At 37.9% G+C, this 26644-nt stretch overlaps 1 protein-coding gene and 1 pseudogene across 7 annotated transcripts in view; one reads left to right on the forward strand and one right to left on the reverse strand.

Moving 5' to 3' along the window:
* The window catches only part of LOC127413504 (regulating synaptic membrane exocytosis protein 1-like), a 118750-nt gene extending 105570 nt beyond the window's left edge, over nt 1–13180 (reverse strand). For 3 of the 7 annotated variants that reach the window (XM_051650694.1, XM_051650695.1, XM_051650693.1), the window contains exons 1-2: nt 12838–13178; nt 10623–10697 (exon numbers count right to left, since the gene is read on the reverse strand). In XM_051650694.1, the coding sequence (XP_051506654.1) occupies nt 10623–10697; nt 12838–13004 (242 nt within the window). In that variant the 5' untranslated portion in view covers nt 13005–13178. Of the gene's footprint in view, nt 1–10622; nt 10698–12837 lie in introns of all 7 variants that reach the window. The other 4 variants (XM_051650692.1, XM_051650691.1, XM_051650690.1 and 1 more) reach the window with 3 other exon arrangements.
* Nucleotides 13181–13202: 22 nt separating this feature from the next.
* On the forward strand, nt 13203–24008 carry LOC127413512 (isoaspartyl peptidase/L-asparaginase-like; annotated as a pseudogene).
* Nucleotides 24009–26644: the final 2636 nt, after the last annotated feature.

A 26644-nucleotide genomic window follows, 5' to 3' on the forward strand; every position in this document is an offset into this window, starting at 1 on the left:
CGTATATAAATGGCTGTCAATGGAGAAAGATGCTTTTTTGCATGGTGTAGTTACGACATTTACCAGCAGGGGTTAACTGGCCCATGCTAACCAGCCAAATATTTGACCAGGAACTTTACCAGTATTTGTGAACCTCTGTGAGCACTCTTCAGCATAAATCAGGAGAGGAGGTCATGTGAGTATTATATAGAATATACAGTAGAATACAGTGAGCAAAATATACAGTAACCCATGGGCCATGACCTGTGTGAAAATGCCTGGGCAGTAGAGAATGAGTGATGTGTAAAAGTTGTAATGGACACTCCTCAATAGCAGAGAAGTTCAGACTGACTGTAAATCTTTAACACAATCCACTTTCAGATGGAGCGGTCCCATGAGGCCCAGCAAAAATAAGCAAAGAGGGAGAACAGGAAAAAGTGTCCATATGCCTATCCACACGCATGGCAGCCATGTCATTAAGCCAAAACACATCACATAAATAGACAAGAGAGAGCTGACTCCCTCTCTGTTTATCCAAGACATCATGGTCCACTCAAAACCCTCTGGAATCACTCTGGAATCTACATGACCTGAGGGAAAAATGACCATGGATCTATCTGATTTCCTAACATACACAGAAGACGTCAACAATGCTACTTTTAAATCGGGCCATGCTAGGCGAGAGCAGTGTTTTGGATATTCACAAAATATCTGCAATGATTTCGCTAAAATGTAGCAATATTTAAAAATCGCAATGATTTTCATGCACTTTTTATTTGGCCACTAAGTTCCAAAAGACAGTATCGTTAGAATAGTTTTGATATCTCTACTTATCTCACAACTAATTTGAGCATTTATTGTCTATTATTTAGTGTCTATTAGAGCATTAATAGACACAGATGTTTTAATATAGTCTCTGATTTAAACTTCAGAAATAAAAATAGCTTTACACTGTAAACCCTAATGTTGTCATTACTGGAAAAATCAAGTTGTCTTAATTTAATATTACTTAAAATGTTAAGTTTTGGGCTCATAACTGACATATCCAAGTTCCTTGATCTTATTTTTCAAAAAAAAAAATTTTTTATTTTTAAATCCATAGACTTAAGATTTTAAGTGTTAATAACTTAAACTATTGTGTACAAAATTGAGGCCAAGGGAATATCCACAATGCCTTGTGCTTGAATAATTGAACTATGTTTCCATGTTCAAAGGGAACATATGAGGCATTTAAATAGTTGTTATTAAGAATTCATAGAGGTTTTAGCTCTTATGTGGTATTACTTATGTTGTTTTGTTGCAAATAGTTGTTTCGTTTGATGTGACCATTAGGGTGATCTGTGACCCCTCTAGTCAAGTTGGACCCTGTTAACTCTAACTTACTTCTTCTTGTGCATGTGCAGCTGAAGTACAGACATATATTCATTTCTGTCAAGAAATACGTTTATTTAATGATTAACCTAGAATCAGCTATAATCTTCATTATTTAAGCAGTGTTATTGTAAGACCTAAATCTGAGTCCATTCAAATAAAATTAAGTTGAAACAACAACATTTAAATAGCAAATCTGAGTTAAGTTTACTTGCATTTAGTTACCTTGACTTAAATAGTTACGTTTATTCCATATGAACACCAAGTTAAGTGAACTTAACTGCGCAAGTTTTGAGAGACACCATTCGTTAATTCAATTGAGGGAATGTCAACTTATTAGGGGTTTTTTGTTTAATTTGTAAGTCAAATAATTTTCATGAATCTGTTCAAATGGTCCATTTCAGTGAATCAATTCAAAGCTCTAATTCAATGATTCGTTTGCTTCATCACAAAAATCTGTCATTTTTCATATCTTAAAATATTTTAGTACAGTGTTTTCTATACATTGTTATATTAGTGCATATAAATGAAAATGATTAAACAACTTTCTTCCTTGTGTTTATTGAGTGAAAAACAGTTAAATCCATGTGCCTTGATCATTGTAAACTATATTTTTACTGTTTTGAACATTCTGAATCTATGCAACAATCTTTGGTTAAAATGATGGTTCCTCTGAATAACCTTTTTAAGCTTTTAAGCTACAGTATTTCAGAATGTGCAAAAATATATACAACTGAGTGCATACGTTTGCATCCTCCTTTTGTCTCATATGTTTACAGACCCCCTTCAGAATTTATACAAATATAAGAGATAAAAGATCATATTTTTTATTTAGTACTACCCTTCAGAAGCTACATAGATATTAACATATAACCCACAAGACAAAATAATAACAACTGACACAAATCATCCTGTTCAAAAGTTTACATTATCTTTGTTCTTAATATAGTGTGCTGTCCCTCAGTTGTCCTAAGTATCAAAACCTGGATGTCAACATCAAAGCCACTGTTGGGAAGAACTCAAATGTGCACAAGATGCTGGGAAACCAAAGAAAATGCAGCACCTAGAGGATTTTTTTGGACAGTCATGCACAGCTATCGCAAAAGATACAAACAGTCGTTGATCGTCAAGGAAGCAACACACCATATTAATTAACCAAGCGGATGTAAACTTCTGAACAGGATAATTTGTGTAAATTCTCCATAGCAGTCCGATATTAAAAACAAAATGCAATTTTTATGATCCCTCATTCCCTCTTTTATTTATGATGAACTTCTTGCAGATTCTGCAAGGGGGATGCGAACAAATGCACTCATCTGTGTATGTACGTACATATATATATATCATGTCGAATGCCATCAAAATGCTGAAAAATACTGAGATATAATATTTTAAGCAACTGTATATCATCCAGCCCAAGGCCAAAATATATGTGCTTGTGCTGTTTTAAACAATTGCATGCATACACACATCTTTACTGTGGGCGATTAAAAAATTCATTGGTGCAAAAGGAACACAGAGCCACAGCTTTTTGGCCAGCTCAGGAGTAATACTGATGATGCTTGAGGAAAGTGACACTGTGTTAAAGGAAAGAGAGAGAACAGTGCCTACAGAACAGCCCGAAACACGCATTCCTTCATGGGAGTGCTGTGTAACTGAAGCTCCAGGTGTTGGTGCCACACTTCACTGACTAAATGTCTGACTGACTAAAGTGAAGACTTAGCTAATTAAAACCATACAGCTGACAGAAGAAGCAGACACAGTTAAAAGACGACATACTGAAAGCTGACAGCTAACCACTGTCATGAAGCTTTTGTGTGTGCTTTTAGTTGCAATAAAGTCTATCTACACTTAATCTTCAGAGGCAAGATTCCAAGCACACTCACCTTGCAAAGGTATGGTTAAAGAGATGCAGTGGAGATATGGTAAGTTCTCTTCCAAAACCTAGCGGGCTTCCTTGCTGTCTTCATAGTCAACAATCTTCTAAAACAGCATCCTAACCAACATATAAGCTCCTACATTTAGTGACTGATATGAAACTCTTCACAGGCAGCAACCTTGTTAACGGTCACTCACGCATGCCACACAAACAGTGCTCTTCACGTGAAGTGTATGAGACACTCTAAAAAAAGATTGTAAAATAAGCACAAAATTGACAGTGCACACAAATATATTGGGTGAAATAGTCCATTTTTTAATGGGTTAGATTTGTATCAATATCTTTCAGTAATGAATGAAATTTTACATTTTTTGGTTAGCAAGCATCGAAGCAACTTGCTGCATTAAAATAAAATGTGCAGTTTATCTGCATTTTACAATGACTTCAAACACGACTCATCCAATCAGAATTTAGATTACACTTACAATCGACATTTCTCTTGAATTAAACGCCATCTTTAATGAAATATTTTTCTCTTTCTTCCGTGGTACATAACAGTGATTTTCCAATTAATATCATGATTCAACTTAGGGTTTGGGTAAGGGGTTAGACTTTATGGTTAGGAGTTTGGGTTAAGGGTTAAAATTAGGAAAAATCATAATAACATCATCCATTTGTTCTTTTTTCTCCAGGGGAGTAAAAGTTGTTTGTTTTTGTATGAGCCAACTCATACAGTTTCTTACAATTTGGCCATCTCATACTATTATTACAACTTGGCATGAGACCGGGTTGAAGCTGCCTTTGCTTAGGCTACGTTTACATTAATCTGGATACATTGGAAAACGGCATTTCTGTTTTTGAAACGCTCTATGTCCACACTGCCGTTTTCAAGCACTTTCCAAAAGTTGCTTGTCCACACTGAAACATATGAAAATGCTTAAATCCTCTTACTGCGCATGTAAAAAATTACTGTTGCATGTACGGTCTGAAACGCAATTGTTCTCGTGTTCTGTCAGCGAACACCAATTCCGAGTAAACATCCTGCCACTGTAATGTTGGTGTCTGGAGTGGAAGAGAGGAGACATTAAATCCTTTAATAATACACACTGGAGTGGAACAAACACTAAATCTTAACATCAAAAGCTAAGCACAACATAACACTTCTTAAACTCAATGTAACACTTCAAGGACTGACAAAGGATGAACAGAACTAGAGGGTATTTATACAAACAATGACAAATGATGGAATGGAGGACAGGTGAGGAGGATTGGAAACAGAAAGTGATGAGGGCGGTGGATTCTGGGAAATGTAGTGCAGGGAAAAACTTCAAAATAAGAGTCCTTGAAGATTATGGAGACAGACTGTGACAGTCACCTTTGAAGAAATTCAGTGTGAGTGTTGTACAAAGTAACATTTATCTTTAACAACGCTATCAAAGTGAATATAAGGCAAAACAACACAGCTATAACATGGGGCACCATCTTGATTGTTTTTGTTAAATGGATCACATGACTGCATCACATGACAACAAATACGTCATAGTTTTCAGAAATATCCGTTTTCCCAGTCCATACTACAATGCTAAGATGACGCTTTAAAATGTATCCCCTTGGGAGAGCGTTATCAAAAAGCTAAATTTTCGCTGACAAAAATGCCATCTCAGTGTGGACGGAAGGCCAAAACATTGAGAAAAAGATGTGTTTTCAAACGAAAACATATTAGTGTGGGCGTGGCCTAGTGAGCACACATATGATAGTATGCATTTTGGTTTTGGAACAGACTAGAGACATTTCCATCTTTCCATCCATCTGTCTGATGTCTTCTCCACCCTGCCCCTAACACACCTCACATTATTTCCAACACTAAGGAATATTTGAATGTTTCAGCATAGGTCTTAGGAACTGCAATTCATCTGAGGATAGACAATTTCACTAAGAGATTAGTGAAAGTGTTGGGCATAGCAAGTGTTTTGGCATGCATGCTACATTTTCGCTTATCCATGGCACAAATTCTCACAGGAGGATTGGTGGTAATGATCATGACATGCTGTTGACCTGGAAACCACTGACTTAACACCACAGCAAATATAAGACAGTTGCACTAAAGAATGACACATGACTTTGTTTCCCCTTTTCCAAAACTCAGTGCAAGGCATACAATGCCTGTCACACCTCGAGCTGGGTTAATTATGCCAGTCCATTCCACCACAGGAATAAAATCCATGCCAGAGGCATCATGCACCAATTTTATTTTTGAGGGGGCACCAGTGGCAGTCCTAGCTCACTTCAAGCCCTAGGCAAGTTAACGTATATAAAAATTTAGTGCTTTACATAGGAATAAGACATATTAGGCTGAAAAGTACACTTTTTGGTTAGCTAGCAAGGGGACCAGCACTAAAATCCTGACCTTATATACAGTGCATTCAAAAAGTATTCAGACCCCTTAATTCTTTTAACATTTTGTTATATTGCAGCCTTATGCTAAAATACTTTAAATTATTTTCTACACTCCATACCCCATAATGACAAAGCAAAAAACAGATTTTTTATTTATTAAGATAACTTTGCAAATTTATTAAAAATAAAAAAATAAAATATCACATCAACATAAGTATTCAGACCCTTAACTCAGTACTTAGTTGAAGCACTTTTGGCAGTGATCACAGCCTCAAGTCTTTTTGGGTATGATGTGACAAGCTTTGCATACTTGGATGTGGGGATTTTCAGCCATTCTTCTCTGAAGATCCTCTCAAGCTCTGTCAGGTTGGATGGGGACCTTCGGTGGACAGCCATTTTCAGGTCTCTCCAGAGATGTTCAATTGGATTCAAGTCCGGGCTCTGGCTGAGCCACTCAAGGACATTCACAGAGTTGTCCCTAAGCCACATTTGCATTGTCTTGGCTGTGTGCTTAGGGTCATTGTCCTGTTGGAAGGTGAACCTTCAGCCCATTCTGAGGTCCTGAGCACTCTGGACCAGGTTTTCATTACGGATATCTCTGTATTTTGCTGTGTTCGGCTTTCCTTCAATCCTGACCAGTCCCCCCACCCACATACCATGATGCTACCACCACCATGCTTCACCGTTGGGATGGTATTGCACAAGTGATGAGTGGTGCCTGGTTTCCTCCAGACATGATGCTTGGAACTGAGGCCAAACAGTTCAATCTTCATTTCATCAGACCAGAGAATCTTGTTTCTCACAGTCTGAGAGTCCTTTAGGTGCTTTTTATGTGTCTTGCACTGAGGAGAGGCTTCCGGCTGGCCACTCTGTCAGTAAGCCCAGATCAGTGGAGTGTTGCAGTGAAGGTTGTCCTTCTGCAAGTTTCTCCCATCTCCACACATGATGTCTAGAGCTCAACCAGAGTGACCATCGGGTTCTTAGTCGCCTCTCTTACCAAGGCCCTTCTTCCCCAATTGCTCAGTTTGGCCAGGTGGACAGCTCTAGAAAGAGTCCTGGTTGTTCCAAACTTCTTCCATTTAAGAATTATGGAGGCTACTGTGCTCTTGGGAACCTTCAATGCAGCCAAAACATTTTTGTAGCCTTCCCCAGATCTGTGCCTCTACACAATCCTGTCTCTGAGCTCTGCAGGCAGTTCCTTTGACATCATGGTTTGGATTTTGCTCTAATATGGATTTTCATCTTCGAGACCTTATATCGACAGGTGTGTGCCTTTCCAAATCATGTCCAATCAATTGAATTTGCCACAAGTGGACTCCAATAAAAGTGTAGAAAAATCTCAAAGATGATCCAGTGAAATGGGATGCGCCTGAGCTAAATTTCAAGTGTCATAGCAATGGGTCTGAATACTTTTGTCAATGAGTTTTTTCTTTTGCAAAGTTATCAAAAATCTGGTTTTTGCTTTGTCATTATGGAGAATGAAGTGTAGATTGATGTGAAAAAAATTATAATTTAAAGCATTTTAGCATAAGGCTGCAGCATAACAAAATGTGAAAAAATGAAGGGGTCTGAATACTTTATGAATGCACTGTATCTATATACTTTTTTTTTTTTTTTTAAATACTGCAAGCCAGGCAAACTTGCAACTAAACTTCACAGCCAGTAATCACCATGCATTTTCATTGTTTGGAAAAAGAGCAGTTTTGAGATTTTCATAAAACTCCTCCATAAGAAAAAAGTCAAACGATTATCGAGGAAATCCACCCCCACCCTGTTTTTAATAAATCATAATACATTAAAAATATACTACCACTCATATATATCTACTCCACTTTCATAAAACACTGTCAACCATTCTGCTTTGAAGTTTGTATTTTCGGAATTGAGTTAACAGCTCAGTCTCTGACATTTAGGTCCTCTATTGGTCAAACGTCGCAAGGTCACCAAATTTGAACTTTGTCACACAGCAAAAGACAAAGCTTCTTTGCATGTGCTTTTGTTTCCACTTTCCTGAATTCACATGCATTTAAATGGAGTTGAATGGAGTGCAAAGTCTATCCTTATCCTATATTGACAATTAGCATATTCGCTAACCTAACTAGCATTCTCCCAATGCAATTCAGAGTTAATCTGTATTATTCAGTTTAAGCAGCTCAGTTTGAGTATGTCATATACAGTACAACGCACAGCAATTCAAACCCACGGCCACTCCAGCATCTGTTTGCTGAGGCCTGCGAAAGACACACTCTGTAATGCTGTCGGCCAGTGAGTGAAAGAGTAATTGAGTGGGATCTGGAGCATTAGGAGCATGACTTTAGCACATGCCAACCCGTGAGCTCACGCTCATCCTTCTGAGATCTGCTAGTGGGTGAGAGCAAATAGATTCGGAAGGCTTGTTCTCCAGTGGGTGCTAATGTATGGACTAGGGCGCTATTAAAAGCCACTACTGTATGATATGCCTGTGCATTTAATTATTTATCTATTCATGTATTCCTCCTCTTTTAAAGGGTTTTTGTCAGTTCTTGTCTCTAAGCCAGAAGCACAGGCTGGAGGAGGAGTGGGGCTCAAGAGACTGAGATTACAATAAGAGAAACTCTTTGTTTGATCTTTAGCAGAATAGACCTGACTCAAACACATCCTATATATAATAAATCCCTTCCTCAACAATAGCATTTCTAGGCCAGAAGTACAACATCAAGACAAGTCTGTGGGCGTAAGTGAGTACAATGCACCAAGACAGCCCTGTTTGCTTTCTAATGTATGGTACAATGTAATCCCATTGTTTGTTAAAGCTAAACTGTGCAATTTCTGCACCACTAGTGTCACCAAACAGAGTAGCAAAAAAACTGCTTGTACTTCAAACAGGTTTCCGAACATTCCACCATTATGACATTGGTCGGACAATCAGATAGCCCCAAACTCACTTCACTGGTTGAGTCAATGGTGTTCAGGATGCTCAAACCATCAGAGCAACAGAGTTTTGATAGCGCCACAGAGCCACAGCATTTTGGCCGAATCAGCCTACGAATAGCTATTTCATTGTTGTCTCTGCATATTAAGCTAAGATAGGAGAACGTATTTTAAAGGAATATTCCGGGTTCAATAAAAGTTAATCTCAATCGACAGCATTTGTGACATTATGTTGATAACCACAAAAAATTATTTTGACTTGTTTCTCCATTTAAAAAAAAACAATAATCGATGTTACAGTATGGCACTTACAATGGAAGTGAACATGGCCAATTGTTGGAGGGTTTAAAGACAGAAATGTGAAGTTTGTAATTTTATAAAAGCACTTACATTTATTCTTCTGTTAAAACTTGTGTATTATTTGAGCTGTAAAGTTTTTACGTTTTTACGTTTTTACGGTCATTTACATCACATTGTAAAATTGGATATAACTTTAAACAGAAAAGGTTAGTAAGCCATTTTATCACACTTAAATAATGTTAACAAGTCTATTGTTTACGTCCTGTGGCTATATTTTGTAAACAGTATTTTAACGTTTACGAATTGGCCCTATTCACTTCCATTGCATGGTTTAAGCAAACCACACAGCTACAGTTTGGCTGAGGCTTGTTGAGACAAGTTCTTAACTTCTTGGACAGGCCGATGACATCACAAGTGACCACATCCAGGCACTCCACAGAGAAGCAGATGTGCTTTGGCACAGAGAGAGTGAGAGAGAGAGAGAGAGAGAGAGAGAGAGAGAGAGAGAGGGAGAGAGAGAGTGGGAGGGAGTGAGATATTCTCTGACTGTTTATATGAATCATAACACAGTTCTCTCATTCTTTGTCTGAGAGAACCAGGGCAATACTGGTGTGCACGAATATTTTAACATAGCACAAATATTACTCTGTCAGCACTCTATAGCAGCATCACAGGTGCCAGTATTTGCTTTCTTGTTTTTGCAGGGGGAAAAAATGTGACAGAGAAAGGTTTTGATTTAGAACACAGTGCCATTCTCAGCAACTTCAGTGGAGGGTTAAAGCTGACCCCAATGTGCAGGCAAAAACAAACAAAACAAAAAAGAAAACATAAAGAACAACAGTCATAAAGTATTAAAGAATGTCACAACAGGTGACATCATGCACAATAAAGCATGTACCATCCTCATTTTTACACAGGCCTATCCATCTTCGTTCATGACAAACTCTACAGCTTCAAGAACACATCAGCACAGAGCGCCTCCTTGAGGTAAAGCTTGACCTTTCATTCAATAGTATAAGTGACTCCTACATTTTGAGGCAGCACTGCCAAGACATCATTATCTGATAATAACTTATAAACCACAGTTATACCAGTCAGAACATAAAATGAGTTACACAACTTGTAAATCATATCCAGACCTAATTAATTCACTACTAATGTGCTGAAGAAACCAATAAACAATCTAAACAAACAGACTCAGGCCAAGACATGCCTTTTTTATTATTTGAATATGTTCCTTGAGGTTCACTTGTAATATTAGTAAAGTTTTATTGCACAAAATAATGTCATATATTTTTTAAACATGAACATTTTCCAGCTTCATTCTGACCCTCTGTCAGAAATGTTCTGTTTTGGTGCTGCTTCTTCTTTAAGACTTGACAATAAACACACTGTACTGACTGGCTCTCTGCTATTGACTGACCTGGGCGGGGCAGGGCTATGGAAGTGATAAGGTAATTTAGGCTTTGATGTGTTGTTGGAGGCGGTCAGATACAAATCTCTACCACAGTGTGACATCGCAATGTGGAGGAAGTGGAAAACGAGTCATTTTGGCAGCTTGGTTTGAACAAATGCTCTTTCTGCAGTGAGGAGGAAGTTTTGAGTTCTGAAACTTACAGTATGCTTTTATAGTACAATGAACTCTTACATGTGAAAAAATGTAGGACATTTTAATTCCTCATGTCATGACCCCTTTAAATAACCAGCCTTTTTGATGTTTCTTTACATCATCTGACTGTTGGGAGGTTTATTATCTTCTGTAGATAAACTTGACAGAGATTTTTACCTGATGTCATTCTGCTGAGGGGGTTTCTTGTTCCCAACCAGGTTCACCGTTTTTGCTTGTATGGGCTTTTCCTCTCTGTAATGCAGGGCACAAATACAGTACTTTTTAGACAATGACAGTAAATCTCTAAAATAAAGCTGAGCTTTTTTGACCATGGCTAAAATCATTCTGAGAGTGTTTTTTAATAACTCTCCAGTGCCAACCATTAACAAGCATACATTTTCGTGAAAACATTTCCCCTTTTTGTAAACAGTTCCAAAGTATTATTCTCAAGTTGGCACACACACAAAATGTTCTATCCCAAGCTCTGAAGGCCTCAAAACAAAATATTTACTTGTTGAGGCCAACCTGTAGCTTCTGAGTCAAGACAGAGATTCTCTTTGAGAGTGAGGAACTTCACCAATGCAAACACTGCGTCTCATACCAAACACACAGCAACATGTTAATCATCAGACACAACAAATGAGGATTTTCAGTGAAAGTGCTGTGGAGTAACTACTTAAAAGTACTGTCACTACTACTAACTTAACTTAAGTTTTCAACAACGTTTTGACAGTAATTCAGCTATTTTCATGACAGCACAGGTATTCCAGTAGCGAGCTACTTTTTCCAGTGAGTAGCAGTGTAGTGCAACAAAACGCTACATCACTGTTTTTAATGTCAACCTGTATTGCATGCACAGCATCAAAAGTGCTGGCCTGGCCTTAACTGTCCTTTCTCTCGCTAAGAAGTCCAAAACATTTAAGTGTTTTGGACTTCTTAACGCAAAGTCCAAAACACTTAGCTTTTTGAAAGGTGAAGCTTCACTGTACTTTTACTACTTTAAATTATAAGTAGCTTTTAGCTTAGGAAGTTACAGTATCAAAGTAGCTTCCCCAACTCTGATCTGTACAATTCTTCAGGTCACCACATGAGAAAGATTCTGTGGTGTCTCTTGTCTCTTATCACTAATATCACTAATGATCAAAATGTACAAACACTGAGACAAAAATTAAACAGATAATTATTTTAAATAGTATGGGCAAGTTATTGATTGTAGCTGCGCAGTGAACCAATTTAAGATGCATAAATTTGATTTCAAATCTCAAGGTGGAAGACATCTAATGTAATATGAGCAATGATGCCCTCTAAATGGCAGGTGGACAAGAAGCCAAGAAACAATCTTCACACTCATGATAAGAGCATTGATGAACCACAAATAGCCACTGACAATAAAACTTTGTGTAAATGCAATCCGTCGTGCATGATTACGGGCAAGTGCATAAATATGATCTCTTAAGAGGTTTGAACTCCTTAAGATGTTTCATCTAAGAAAAGAAAAGAAAAAAGTGGTGATTGCTCACCAGGAAACCAGGAAAAAATAATGCCATGACAGATGCTGTTGCAGTAGATTTTGTGGGTAATGCTCATGCTGTTATCAAGGAGGTGTTCATTGAATGGGTTAAAGATCCTGATGGTCACGATGACGAGGCATGGAAATATTGTCGTGACAAGCCAAGAATCCCTACACTGGTGGTGAATAAATCCTATGCATACTAATATGCAATAGAACATTCTCTAACCTATTTTACTAACATTACAAAATAGCATGCTCAGTCGAATAAATGAACTAATAACGTGACAAATCTCATCTATAAAACACAGTAAGGTGTGAAACAAGCTCATGGCCATTGAAGCAGGTATCTGTTTTGAGTTGTAGATTTGTCCACCGAGCCTGTGTGTTTTCTGTACTAGTGCTGGTCAGTGTGACTTAGTTCTCGCGTGTCGACACACCCCTTTCTCTTTAACAGTATTACACCTGAGACCAGTCACCTGGGCATCTTTCCACATAGCAGTGATTATAGTAATACTATCTTCATCATTAGACTTCTATCTAACCATGCAACAAGCTTGATTCATTTATGAGGCTAACAGTGCAGCAGTTTCCAAATGGATACACAAATACAGTATAGCGGTGCTCATCCATGACAGTGCACGGTAAGGATGAAGAAGAGAAAGTAGACATTTACAGAAACACATACACTCTCACACAGAGAGAGGGGCTCAGGGGCTCAGGTGCAGGTGTAAAGCCTGATGTCTTTATTGGTAGGCGTATGGCACAGATAGATGCACCTAGAAACAATCACAACCTGTTTTCCCCAAACTGCTTACAGAAGCAGCACGAATACTATACGTGCTTGAAAGAATCTCCCAATGAAACATGTTCACGTCTTACTTTAACATGGCCTCGTCCTTCGCCTCTTCCTCCTTTTGCCGAACCATCACTGCCATGATGATTTTCCTCTCCTCCTCGGTGAGGTGACTGAGGTCCGGCAGCTCGGGGATTGAGCTCTGCGCTGTGGGTGGGCGAGGGCCGCCGCGGGGCCCCACCGAGGCGGACATAATTTACCCCTGCTTGGCGGATCGTATGATCGGTGCACAATCCCAGCAATTTAAACCGTTATTCAGGACATAGTCCGATGGCTTATCTGCGGTTCTCGCGAGCGTGGCGAACCTTTCATCGTGCGAGCACCCACGGTTGTGCATCTCTTCCTATACGGCTTTTTCTCCTCTCTATCTCCCCACCACCCCCCGCCGCCCGCCTGCCTCTCCCCTCCAGTTCCAGTCAAGGATAGTCCATATCTGATCCAGAAGGTATGTCACTCGACCTGACAAAGATAAGTCTAGGAGCTCGGACTCTTGGTGGGATGATGGGAGCAAAGGCGGAGTCAGTGCGGCGCTCTGTTTTCCGAGTCCGCGGTGCTGATGCTGCCGCTGTCAGGGAGACGAAATAGTCAATGGGACCGCAGCCCCTCAAGCGCGCGCACGCCTCTTCGAGACGAACACGCGCACTTTCATTTAAGAATGGGGGCTCGCTCTACGCGCGCACAGCATCCCATTTCCCCTCTCCAATCACAGCGCGTTGGTGACGCGCCTTCCATAGCACACTCTCCAGGCTCGTTATTTCAGTATAAAAAGAATCGCGTAAATTAAATTAGTTAAATGTTGAGTGCTTCCTCTGCGAGGAACATTTGACCATTGGCTAGCAACCAAGATGCTGAATTATAGCTGCACAACAGAGGTAATTTTTAGGCCCACGGAGAGCGCATGTAATTGTCGATTGAATCAAACAGGCATTAAAATGTTAAAAGTGTGATGTGCTGATGACTTTGTGCAAGCACCCTTGCCATCTAAGTTGTTTATTTAAAGGTGTTTTCTTTTTTTTTTTTTTTTTCTTTGTCATCTTGGACTTACAGTGACACCTAACGGCGTGGATTCAGCATTATTCAAAATCAATAGTTTTAAATCACAGATGCCATTGTAGAAATTAACTATTCACGGTAAGCCATGATGAATTTAATTTAAAAGTGAAATGTCCAATAACAGGGCATTTACTGAGAGTAGTATTGACTGACCATGTGATCCCATCATGGCAGCCCCCATGAGGGGGACCCTCTCCATGTAGCCTAGAATAAAACAGCTTTTATAAGATATGACTGGAGTCCTCATGTCATGAAAGTGGTCATGATTTTATATATATGTTTCAGAATTATAATTCATTTCTTGAGGAGTAAAACTTTTTGAATTAGAAATTACTGAGTGCGCCATTAATAGTACACATTATAAATTAGTCTTCAAAGCTCTTGTGTGAGAATAGTAAAGTATGCACTTTAAAACCTACATTCCATTATGTTTTCTATAGCGTATTAAACCTAAAGATTGCATGTAATCTGTGTTCGCACATGTGGTGAGTTTAATCCCAGCAGGCTACATTAGACGTTGTTTAATAAGGTCCAGTGCTCTCCATGTATTGTGTGAATTAATTTTGTCATTTTTTTTATTTTTTTATTTTTTTATAGTATGCCTATATATTTTTAGTGGAAAAAAATTGTTAATAATTTTTTTTATTTCTACTTCTATTTAGATTATTTATAAATATTATAATTATATTAGATTATTTATTCTACTATAATTATGATTCTTTCTTTCTTTCTTTCTTTCTTTCTTATAAGCGCTGTTGTAAAGTTTGAAGAGTTCAAAGACTGCTATTGTGGCGATTTCTTCGGACAGTGGCTGAAATGACGTTTCAGGGATAATGATGTTTTGTCCTCGTGACATCATCTACAGGCACTTCCGTAATGGCACTTCCACTTTCTGTGATTTTATATTCCTGCCGTTAATCTGGTGAGGAAAATGTAACCATTAATAAATATCATTTTTGTGTAATGCATCTGTTGGAATGTGCATGTGGCTCAGAATTATATGTATAACTGTTGCGCATGATTTGATCTTTTAAGATAAATATTTGCCTAGTGCGTGATGAGCGTATGGGCCAGTTTATATGATGATGGCATGTCAGTTCAGCTGATTACAGTGTGTAAACTTGTAAGCCTACTCAACGCTGTGCTTCGAGGGAGACATTGCGGTGTTCAGACAATCTGTGTTACCTGCTCAGGATGTGCTACCAGCTGTAATAACTGGGATATGTATAGTTAAAACATGGGTAGCACATGTCGGAAGGCATGTGAGAACCTGTCGGTATGTACTTCAACAGCATGAAATGTGTTAAATACCTGGGTAGCACATCTTGTCAGGCAGATAATACCTATCAGTGTGTGCTACCAGTATAACTGAGTCAGGACAGATAGTGTGATATAGAGTGAGGCTGTACTAAGCCCTAACCCTACCCCAAACCTAAAACTATGTGGATATAGTGTTGGTATAACATCCTGATAGGTAGCGTATATATTTCAGGACACCGGCAGAGTTTAGCTCCAGCCCTGCTCTTACACACCTACCTGTACTCCTGAAAACTGCAATGAGCTGATTCAAATGTTTTTGATCAGGATTGGAGATAAACTCGTCTAGGAGCAGTGTTGAGTTTCCCATTTTAGATGTTCAATACATTAATATTGTAGTTTGCACCCTACTGAAACAGCTTGTTAACTTTACTATAACAATAAATCTACAGTATTAAAAGAAACCCATCTAAGTTATGAGATATGTAAAGGAATACTGTCTATGTGTCTGTGAAAATCCATCCATCTTCTATAGCCTCTTGTCCTATGCAGCAGGGTTGAGGGTAGTGCTGGAGCCTATTCCAGATGTCTCGGGCTGAAGGCAGGGAAACACCCTGGACAGGTGGCCAGTCCATTTTATCTGTGAAAATGATTATATGAAATGAAGTGAGTCTTGTGTTTGAGTTCCCCCAAACAGGGTCTTGTGTTTTGGAAATAATATTTTTTGAGCATTTCACAGTTGATGATGTCTCAGAAGGATTTAGAGGACCAATAAAATTGAAAAAATAAAAAAAACAGTTTTGAAATCTAAGCCATATGCTATGCAAATGCAAAGGAAAGCCCTGATAGCACACGTTCATCTGCTTATGCATATCTCTGTTAGTTTGGCTTCATGATGTGAAATATACAGAGAGTTTAATGGGTATTATCTCAAATGTTAAACATTAAACTCACCTAACTGTTTAAAATGTGAAATGTAGTTTCCTTTGAGAGTACAACTTTTAATTTGATCTCAACATGAATTAACAGGTGTTTGTGCACAACTATGCTGGCTGTAGTGGTGGTGCATGGAGGTGCTAGTAATGTTCACAAGGAAAAGGTTGAACAATCCTGTGCCGGGGTGGATATGCCATCCTTCAGAAGGGTGGTAGTGCCATGGATGCTGTGGTAGAAGCATAAACCCTGATGGAGAACAACCCAACATATAAAGCAGGTACTCCTAATACGCATATATTCAATTAAATGCATTTAATCCCATGCATATGTTTCTCAGCTCAACCATAATCAGGATCAGTAGAAAACTGCTGGTTTCTGCTGATATATCTTAGGTTGAGGATCAGTGCTAAATGTGAAAGGGGAAGTGGAGATGGATGCACTTGTGATGGACGGGAAGACTCTAGCTAGTGGGGCTGTGTCAGTGGTCAGGAGAGTGGCTAACCAAATACAACTGGCCAGGCTTGTCATGGATAAGGTATCGTTTATAAGAGGAATCATTATTTGACTTCCAATATACATAACCACCTTGGATTTTATTTTATTTTATTGGTTTATTTGTATAGGGACAGTACAAAAACATGATTTCAGCACAAAAACTAAAAAAGATGCATTGGACATAGAGATTATAGCACATGCTCATTTGCATCTCAGACAGTTACATGATTAATAACCAATAAAATACTCTTTTAATACTTAGTGGCTTTGTCCGAAAGCTAAAAAGCAATGTTGCCTTCGCAGGCATAGGTAGAAAGACAACAAGGCACGTCCAAATGCAATGTTTGTGTTACATCCTGTCTATATAAATTGGTTAATTAGTCTGTTTTTGAAGGCAGCATAGATGGATCATTCACTAACTATAACATCCTGCAATTCTGTGCATGCAATTTGGCAATTGGTGGAAAAAAAATGCTGTCTGAATGAGCAGGCGAAAGAACTAAATTCATTTTGAAATGTCATTTTTTTTCTTCTTCAAATTATAGCTCTAATTCTGATAGGAAATACACATTTGTTGTCACTTAATATTTGCTTATGTCTAAAGTTCACTTGAATTTGATCTCGATCATTAGATATGACATTTAGAGCGAAGTAGCAAGGCAGCTTAGGCCTTAGGTTTCGGACACAGTCAGTGACTAAGGCACTGAATGGGTGGTGCCAATAAAGCAAACCGTAGGCCAAAACAGCTGTAAGTGGGAATACAAAGCTATATGCTGTCAAATGCTTTCATGTTTTTAAGCTTACATTGCTGTCCTTGACATTGCATTTAATGTACTGTAACAGTTATTCTAGAAGATTTTACTGCACTTTGCATTTCAAATGGTTAGATGATTATGAATTGAACTAATGATGTCTGTCCTCTATCTGGAGACAAAACACTTGTGTCTGACAGCTAAAGGGGCCTCTAAGTTTGCCAGAGACATTGGTGTACTGGAGGTGACTGAGGAGTCATTGATCACAGACTATGCCAAGATGCACTGGAAGAAGAACCTGGAGCCAGGTGCCAACCCTGTGGAAAGCCAAATGTAAAGCTTTTATGTAATGAAAACTTTTATTGTAATGAAAAAGTGCTGGTTTGACATAAGTTATGCTGTCAAAAGATGTCTAATGTATAAAAGATCTGAAACAACAAATAATATTAATTAATACCAACAGGTATTAAAGGGATAGTTCACCCAAAAATGAAAGTTCTCTCATCATTTACTCACCCTCATGCCATGATGTGTATGACTTTTTTTCTTCTGTAAAACACAAATTATTATTTTTAGAAGAATATTTCAGCTCTGTAGGGCCATACAATGCAAGTGAATGGGTGCCAAAACTTTGACACTCTAAAAAGCACATAAAGGCATCATAAAAGTAATCCATAAGACTCCAGTGGTTAAATCAATGTCTTCAGAAGTGATATGATAGGTGTGGGTGGGAAACAAATAAAAATAAGTCCTTTTTTGCTAGAAATTCTTCTCCCTGCCCAGTAGGGGGCAATATGCATGAAGAATGTGAAAGTTAAAGTGGAGATTGACTGAGCAGGGAGGAGTATTTATTGAGAGAGAGAAAAAAAGGACTTTATTGATCTGTTTCTCATCCATACCTATCATATTGTTTCTGAAGATATAGAATTAACCACTGGAGTCTTATGGATTTATATGCTGATTTATATGATTTTTGGAGCTTCAAACATTTGGCACCCATTCACTTACATTGTATATACCAAAAAAGCTGAGACATTCTTCTAAAAATCTTCATTTGAGTTCAGCAGATGAAAAAAACCCCATCTGGGATGGCATAAGGGTGAGTAAATAATGAGATAATTTTCATTTTTGGTGAACTATTCCTTTAAAGCCACTCTATTAGTAACAGCTATGTTGAAATATTCCTTGGCAATTTAGTTAAAGCTTATTTCATTAAAAAAAAAGGACATTTTGGGGCCTGGGTAGCTCAGTGGTAAAATACGCTGGCTACCACCCCTGGAGTTCGCTAGTTCAAATCCCAGGGCGTGCTGAGTGACTCCAGCCAGGTCTCCTAAGCAACCAAATTGGCCCAGTTGCTAGGGAGGGTAGAGTCACATGGGGTAACCTCCTCGTGGTCACTATAATGTGGTTTGTTCTCGGTGGGGCGCATGGTGAATTGAGCGTGGTTGCCGCGGTGGGTGGCGTGAAGCCTCCACACGCACTATGTCTCCGTGGCAACGCACTCAACAAGCCACGTGATAAGATGCGTGGGTTGACTGTCTCAGACGCGGAGGCAACTGGGATTCGTCCTCCGCCACCCAGACTGAGGCGAATCACTATGCGACCACGAGGACTTAGAACGCATTGGGAATTGGGAGAAAAAGGGGAAAAATCCCCCCCCCCCCCAAAAAAAAGAACATTTTTGTCGGTATTTATTTACACTCATGTTGTTCCAAACTCGTATGCTGTTATTTTATCTGATGAATATCAGATGAGATATTTTAAGGAATGTACACTGATGTTTTCATAGACAGCTGTATGGCTATTAAGCTCTAAAAAAGCCCAAAACAAACCACCATAAATTAGTTTATACGACTTGCACGCTATATTTGAAGTCTTCTGAAGTCCCATGATAGCTTTCTGAAAATCTTTCCCTCTGGCGGAGCTCACAAATTTTGCATGTGCTGTTTCAAATTCAAATGTGGAGCATATAGACAGGGACAGGTTTGATGTCATCAGCTGGGTTTCCATTCACATATTTCCATGCGCATTTTGGGATATCGCATAAACACTGCTCGATGGAAACACCAAGGTTTGAATAAAATCTCCAAAATGCACATAAAAAAACTCATACGCTCACTTGAATTTTATATTCAATAAGAAGAAATGTGCATTGACTATGTTGGAAAAAAAACAATTCTGAATAAACTGCTATTGAATTCATTAAGAATACAAGATGTGCATCAAAAAAGCCATGTCATTGAATAATTCATTTATAACTGGACTAACCAGCTGACCAATCATCACATCTGAAATGTTGCTCTGGTCATCCTGAAATGACAGTGTAAATCCAAAGAGTTTGCAGAACAAATAAGTCGAATACGAGTAGGTTTATTGATACTTTTGAAAAATATCTTGTAGACCGCACAGTAACGTCATAAGGATGGAGGAACGCACACACATAGTGCTCCCAGAACTGTGTTACGTGCTGTGATGCGCTCAGACATTTCTACAGTGTTTTGTCTGCGTGTTCTAAACCATGAGTATTTTATTAATTAAAGAGTCACAACAGTGGCTACAGTTTATCCGGAAATTACATTTTTGTTCATGGGATGGAAACGCGGCTTTATTCGCACATAATTTATGAGATAATATGGTTTTCCGCATAAATTTAATTTGCAACTTTGATGGAAACATAGCTATTGAGGTTGAGTAAATAACTTTTGATTTGACTATACCAGAATGTTCATAACAAGGAGAAAGTGCTTAAATAGAAAAAGTTACCAGATAAATAAAACTAATGAGACTATTGTCTTCAAATTAGGGGCAGTGGTAGCTCAGCGGTTAAGGCTCTGGGTAACTGATCAGAAGGTCAGGGGTTCAAGCCCCAGCACTGCCAAGATGCCACTGTTGGGCCCTTGAGCAAGGCCCTTGACCCTATCTGCTCCAGGGGTGCTGTATCATGGCTGACCCTGCACTCTGACCCCAGCCTAGCTGGGATATGTGAAAAAGAAGAATTTCACTGTATATGTGCAAATGTATAATGTGTGATCAATAAAGAAAATTATTAAATAGATAGTATTTGGGATGTGTTTGTGTTGTGAATGCTTTTTTTGTGTCTTTGTTTCAGGGGCAAGATAGGAACAGTAGGTGCAGTGGCTGTGGACAAAGAGGGAGATGTTGCTTGTGCCACATCTACTGGGGGCATGATAAATAAAATGGAGGGTCGGGTGGGAGACACACCATGTGTTGGTAAATCCATACTTGCTTGCTTTGGTGTATGGGGTCTTTAATTAGACAAAAAATGCTTCAGCAGTTGATGGAACTGGGACTTTGACTTTTGGACATGCAAGAATGTTTGTAATGTTCAGCTGCTCATGAGAGCTTGTTTCCTGCTGTGTTAATATTCAAATCACAGATCTAATCCCCAGCTCAGCACACCACACTGCTTCTCCACATACACATTTTTTCAGGACACACTTTAACCTGTGGGAATCACACACACTAGTTAAAGATAAAAATAGAGCTGGGAAACAGGAAAATAGACACTGTTGGAATAACAACAACTTGGCTGGTATTATCTGTTTTAAAAGGACAGTTCTCCCAAAAATGAAAATTCCATTATTTACCCTCTCTCATGTTGTTCCAAACCTGTTTGACTTTCTTTCTTTTGCGGAACACAAAAGGTGCAATTTTGAGAAATATTATGGTCACTCTTTTATCATATAATGAAAGTGAATGAGGACTGAGGATGGCACTCTCCAAAATTGCAATAAGCACCATAAAATATAATAAAAGAGGTCTATAGGAAAAGTCATCCATACAGTATGTTGCTATATTTCAATTATTCTGTAACCATTCATTAGCGATTGTGTGAGGAACAGACCTTTTGAACCAGATCCGTCTGATTTTATGATTGAATCATTCAGGTTTTGTGAACTGAATCAATCAAATAATTAAAAAAATCTGAGTAACAACATAAATTTTGGTGCGTTCATCACAAAAGCACTATCCTATGTCTTCAGAAGACTTGGAATGAAGCGTGCAAGTTGTATGGACCACTTTTATGAAACTTTAATGGGGCTTTTTCAACATTTTGGAGCTTGACAGCCCCAGTCCTCATTCACTATCATTGTAAGAAAAAGAGTGGTCAGGATATTCTTAAAAAAATTCATCTTTTATGATTCGATGAAAAAAGAGAGTCCATTTTGGAAGGACATAATAAGTATTTTATTTGCGTATTCTCCCTTGTAATAGTGTAGTTAATATGATAGTGTTTGCCTCAAACAAGTGGAGGTTTTATCTGGAGCAACAGGTATGCAGTGTGATGTGTGCATGTATAGGAAAGATCTCGCTCAGGATCTGTGTTTCTGCCTCTTTTTTCCTCAGGATGTGGGGGCTATGCAGATAACAAGATTGAGGCTGTCTCACCCACAGGCCATGGGGAAGCCATCAGGAAGGTCACACTGTCTAGACTCATTCTCTTCCACATGGAGCAAGGCATGTATTACAAGATCAGCACAACTCTGTTACGATAACAACAAAGATTTTGAGTGCTTGCAGTTATAGTGAACAGAATAACCAGACTGTATAGATAATTCTCTTTTAATAGCACTGTGCACTTGGAATCAGCAGTTGTATGCAATATTATGGTTTCTGAAGTGGGGTCTAAAAGTCTGAGACCCCATTGACAATCTAAGAATCAAAATCTAAATTAAACCTGGAAATGAACAATGGTTTAGGATTTTGAAAATTTTAAATAAAGAAACATAATGGGGGGGGGGAATAAGATTCTGCACTATATCTAAATCACTAATCAAATAAGCACATAATGACATAAGTCCTTTATACAAAATGTGAGATTTCCTTGCTTTAATTGAAGACGTTTTTGATCATTCTGGAATAACATGTATCATCAGGTTTTGCACAAACTTGCAGAGCCGATGCCAGCTCGAGTGCATGATGTCATTAAAGCAAAAGGTGGGCATATGGAATACTAAGAAATTGTGAAATTCACTTTTTCACTTATTGGTTGTAATTTGGAATGGAAAAAAATACTGCGTTTAAAAAAAATGCAAAATAGAAGCATTTTTATTAGTGGTCTCAGACTTTTAGACCCCGCTGTATATGTGCCACATCATGCTTGGGACATAATTCAGTCTGTATCCTAATACTGATTTGGCAGCAAAATGTATATCCAGAAGAGCACATATGGACTGTTCATGTGTGTTTATGATTAGCTGCGAGACAGTAATTCATTGGTGCATTTTAGTCTGTGAATAAATAGCTTAAATCACTGCAACTACACATTAACTGGAGATCCAGGACCTCATTAAGATGCTTGACCTCAAGTCTGTTATGGGTATGAGTGAAAGCAACTTGAGTCAGGCTCACACAATGGAGTGCATGAAACCACCATTTACAACGAATACATGAAAGTTATAGACACAAAGCTGTCTGAACAGTAAAGATAATATCAACCCCTCTGCACCTCCTCAATAGGAGCTTTCTGTGCTGGGCGAACTAATAAGAATAAAACAGGGTAGTCGGTACCATTCCCAGTGAAATTGTGATGATTTTCAATACCAGTTTCGATACTGCAATAAGAACTTGTACTAACTAATTTGTTAATTAAGTAAACATTGTTTAAAGATCTCAAGTAATTATTCAAAAACAGTCGTTAATAAAATAAGAAAAAAGAACAGCAGTATTAAATATTATATAAGTTATGCAATGTTACATAGAAACTACCTATATTACAGGTTTTCACTGGATGATTATAATACATGAATACTTTTTAAAGCTGCTAAAGTTATCCAGCAAAAAGGATAGTGGATACTTTTCTAGTTATTGTTGTTTGATTAGATTTTTTTGACGTATTGAAATAGAGAATGCGGCAGGTCTATAAGGCTGCATTTACACTGCAAGTCTTAATGCACTGATCCGATATCTTGATACAGATCCACTTTTAGTCTCGCATTTATGTCTACTTTAGACACAACTGACTGGGTTTACATAAAATACCTCACCAAGACAGGCATTTTGACTGAATTTTTGTATTGTATTTGACTGTTCAGGCACAAATCTGCATTACTCTGTTTATTAAAAAGCAGCTTTATCCAGCGCCACGCTCCCCGCTTCTTTTTAAAGTGATGACCATGTTTATGTGATTATCTGTGTGGGCATGCTTTTGCCCTCTGCATGTGGAAACACAAAGGCAAGTGTTTTGCTGATGAAGCAGAGATCAGCACAGCTATATGTATGTTTATATGGGAAAAGCATTGATAAGATTTATTTGGTTTCACCCAGTATTTCAGTCATTTACATGATCACTTTCCTTTTTATGCACTTCCTAGTCACCCAAATTTACTGATGTGGAATGGTTTACAGATGGTTCATCATTATCATGTAATTACTTATGTTATTAGTTTATTATATCACCAAAATATTATTATTTAATATTTACTTGCTGAGTTAAATGTGTGTTCTCCTATGTTTTCTTTAGGGAAGAGCCCACAGGATGCAAGTGACCTGGCCCTTGCGTATATGAAGGAGTGGGTGGAGGGCCTGGGTGGGGTGGTGGTGGTAGATCCAAAAGGGACCTGGCAGCTCGCTTCAGCAGCCAACAGATGGCATGGGCAGATGCCCAGCAGAATCAACTCCACTATTGGCTGCCGCTGTACCATGGGGAGGACTTCATTGAGCCTGTACAAGAGCAAACATAATGAACACATGCATACATCCTGAAACACACGCTCATATGGTTGATTATTTTTCTACAATCAGTATTGAATACTCTGGGAAATATGCATTTGCAAATCAGTTTTTGTCTAAATACGTACAGTATGTCAGGGCATTACTAATGTGATTTTTCTCCAATTTGTCTGAATTAAGTACATTATAAAAAACATTTTGAAGCTGGTCTCCATAAAAACTAACAGCAAAGCAATCTGAGTCTTACGCAGACGAGATAACAACGAACTATGATAACGCTCCTTATTGAAGACAGTGCAGCTTTTTTCGTGGTAGTACTGTATGTACTCCACTAGATGGAGAAGAATGATCAAATGAATTGAATTTGTTGCAAGCCACATAGCAACACATTCTGTAATCACATACTAATGATCAAAAAATAAGAAAGTTACTTAATATACACATTTACTTTTACAACTTTTATATGACTGTGAAAATAATAGTGTTACAGTAACAATGAAAATGGTTTACATGTAAATGTTAACTAAGAAAGTCTACTTGTCAGAATTGCTTGCAAGCCTTGATAACTGATTTTGAAGAACAGAAATCAAGATTCATCCGGAAGTAGATTGTTTCCTTCCATAGACTTAAAGAGAAAGCAGATTTTTTTATATATCTTATTAAATAACAGCAAAATATTCTTTGTTTGTTTGGTCATAAGTTAATTTTTATGATTTTTGTAACAAATGTTTGAAATACATGTTAGTGTCATTACACCATTTAAAATGATTATGATGGCTGACACAAAACTATCACCAGTATAAGACCTCAAGAAACTTCTGTTGGAAGGTGAAAACATGCAGAAAATAAACCATTGTTGCTGTGTGTAACTCATGAGTCACACGCTATTTTAAATTGACAGCCCAGATACTGATAACATCAGTTTTCTTGTTTTCATGTACAGAATAGTGAGATGATGTGGTCCTTGGATCTTATTGCCCTGACCCTCATGACAGTTTAAGTACACAAGCTTCTGCTTATTGTGTCAACACACAGGCCAGCTTGCAAGTTCCAACTGTGAATTGTCTTTATTATGATCTACAACCCAAAAACCAGTTTTTCTACCCTCTGTGGCCAGTTTGTGTTCAAAATATTCCACATGATAGGAACATGCAAAACAGCATCAACTTTTGTCCTCTCAAAGACACAGGCAAGATAAGTCATGACCTTTCTGTCCTTTTATGACTTTTTAAAATGTGTCTCAAGGCTCAGGTTAAATTGTATTTAAATAAATAAATAGCTCTTTTTTTTTTTTCTAAGCACTTTTCGTAGGTATAGAGTTAATGAAAATGCATTTATTTTGGATTGAATTTGTATTATAATTATACATAAAAAAATAAAAATTATATATATATATATATATATATATATATATATATATATATATAAAGCAAACAAAAAAAAATTTTGTCCAGAGAGATTTAAAGAAGATTATTTTTTATTTATTAATTACAAATTTGGGTTAGTAGTCTACATTGTCATTCATTTTAATAATGCACATTTGTATAACAAGTAAAACTCCAAACTGTGGCATGTCCACAAAGATATGGCTAATTTAGCAAAGTGAACTCTAGGAAAACTGAAAAGCACAGCGGTCAAGAGGTCATTCAGTGCATGTGAAAGCCGGCACCATCATCGATGAGAGCGCTGCGCCTTCCTATTGGTCAGGACTCAACAGCGATAGCAGAAAAGGGGCGGGCCAAAGCTCAGGAATCCGCATAGAAAAAGTCAGAAGTGACAGATCGTTCGGAGTGGGTGACAGTTTTACAATACGCTTGGACGAAGGAGTTAAATAGCCTACCCCTTATTCTATAAGTTGCCATCTTTCAAAGATTTTTATTCTCCAACACCGTGTCTACACAGCTCCCAGTAAAATCACAGGTATGTGGACAAAAGTGTAGACAGCTTCGTTGATTTCAACGGTTCCTTTCTTATTTTGACGCGTCGCTTACGAAAATTACGTAACTGAGTTCTTGTAGAGATATTCAGTGCGTTTGTAGTAGTTCTCAAGCTATTTTGCTGGTCTGCTTTGACCGAGAGCTTTAAGTCACATGAGAAGTAGAGGTCTCAAAGTTGAAGGTAGGATAAAGTAACAAAGAAGACAAAAAACACCGCGAGGATCAGTCGAATTGAAGAGGACATCCTTTCTGGACATTTATATATGTTCATTACTTCTGAACAATCAGCGCTGAAGCAAAAGCGACGGACATCTGCGAAAGAAGACGAAGTTTGCGAAAGAAAGTTTATCGGACGGATAGAAATGAATTATGCTTTTGAATTTGGTGAGTGGTCAGTCCATATGCTGTAGTGACTTATGTGTCTATATTCTTTATGTATGGGCTACATAAATAAAATAATAATAATAATAATAATAATAATAATAAAATGCATTTTAAACTGGTAATGCAAGTTTTTACATCTGTGTCCAGAAATTTGCCCCGTTCAAAACAGACTGTCGAACTGTAAATTATTAATTGATTTATTAGCTTATATTCAAACCGGCATTATGTAGGCTACTACAGATGAGCTGATCCTGTAGAATTATTGTTGATTTATTCAAATGTTTTTTTTTTTTTTTTTTTTTTTTTTTTTTTTTATGAAAAGAGGT

The sequence above is a fragment of the Myxocyprinus asiaticus genome, chromosome 23, assembly GCF_019703515.2.
Source record: "Myxocyprinus asiaticus isolate MX2 ecotype Aquarium Trade chromosome 23, UBuf_Myxa_2, whole genome shotgun sequence".
NCBI lineage: Eukaryota > Metazoa > Chordata > Actinopteri > Cypriniformes > Catostomidae > Myxocyprinus > Myxocyprinus asiaticus.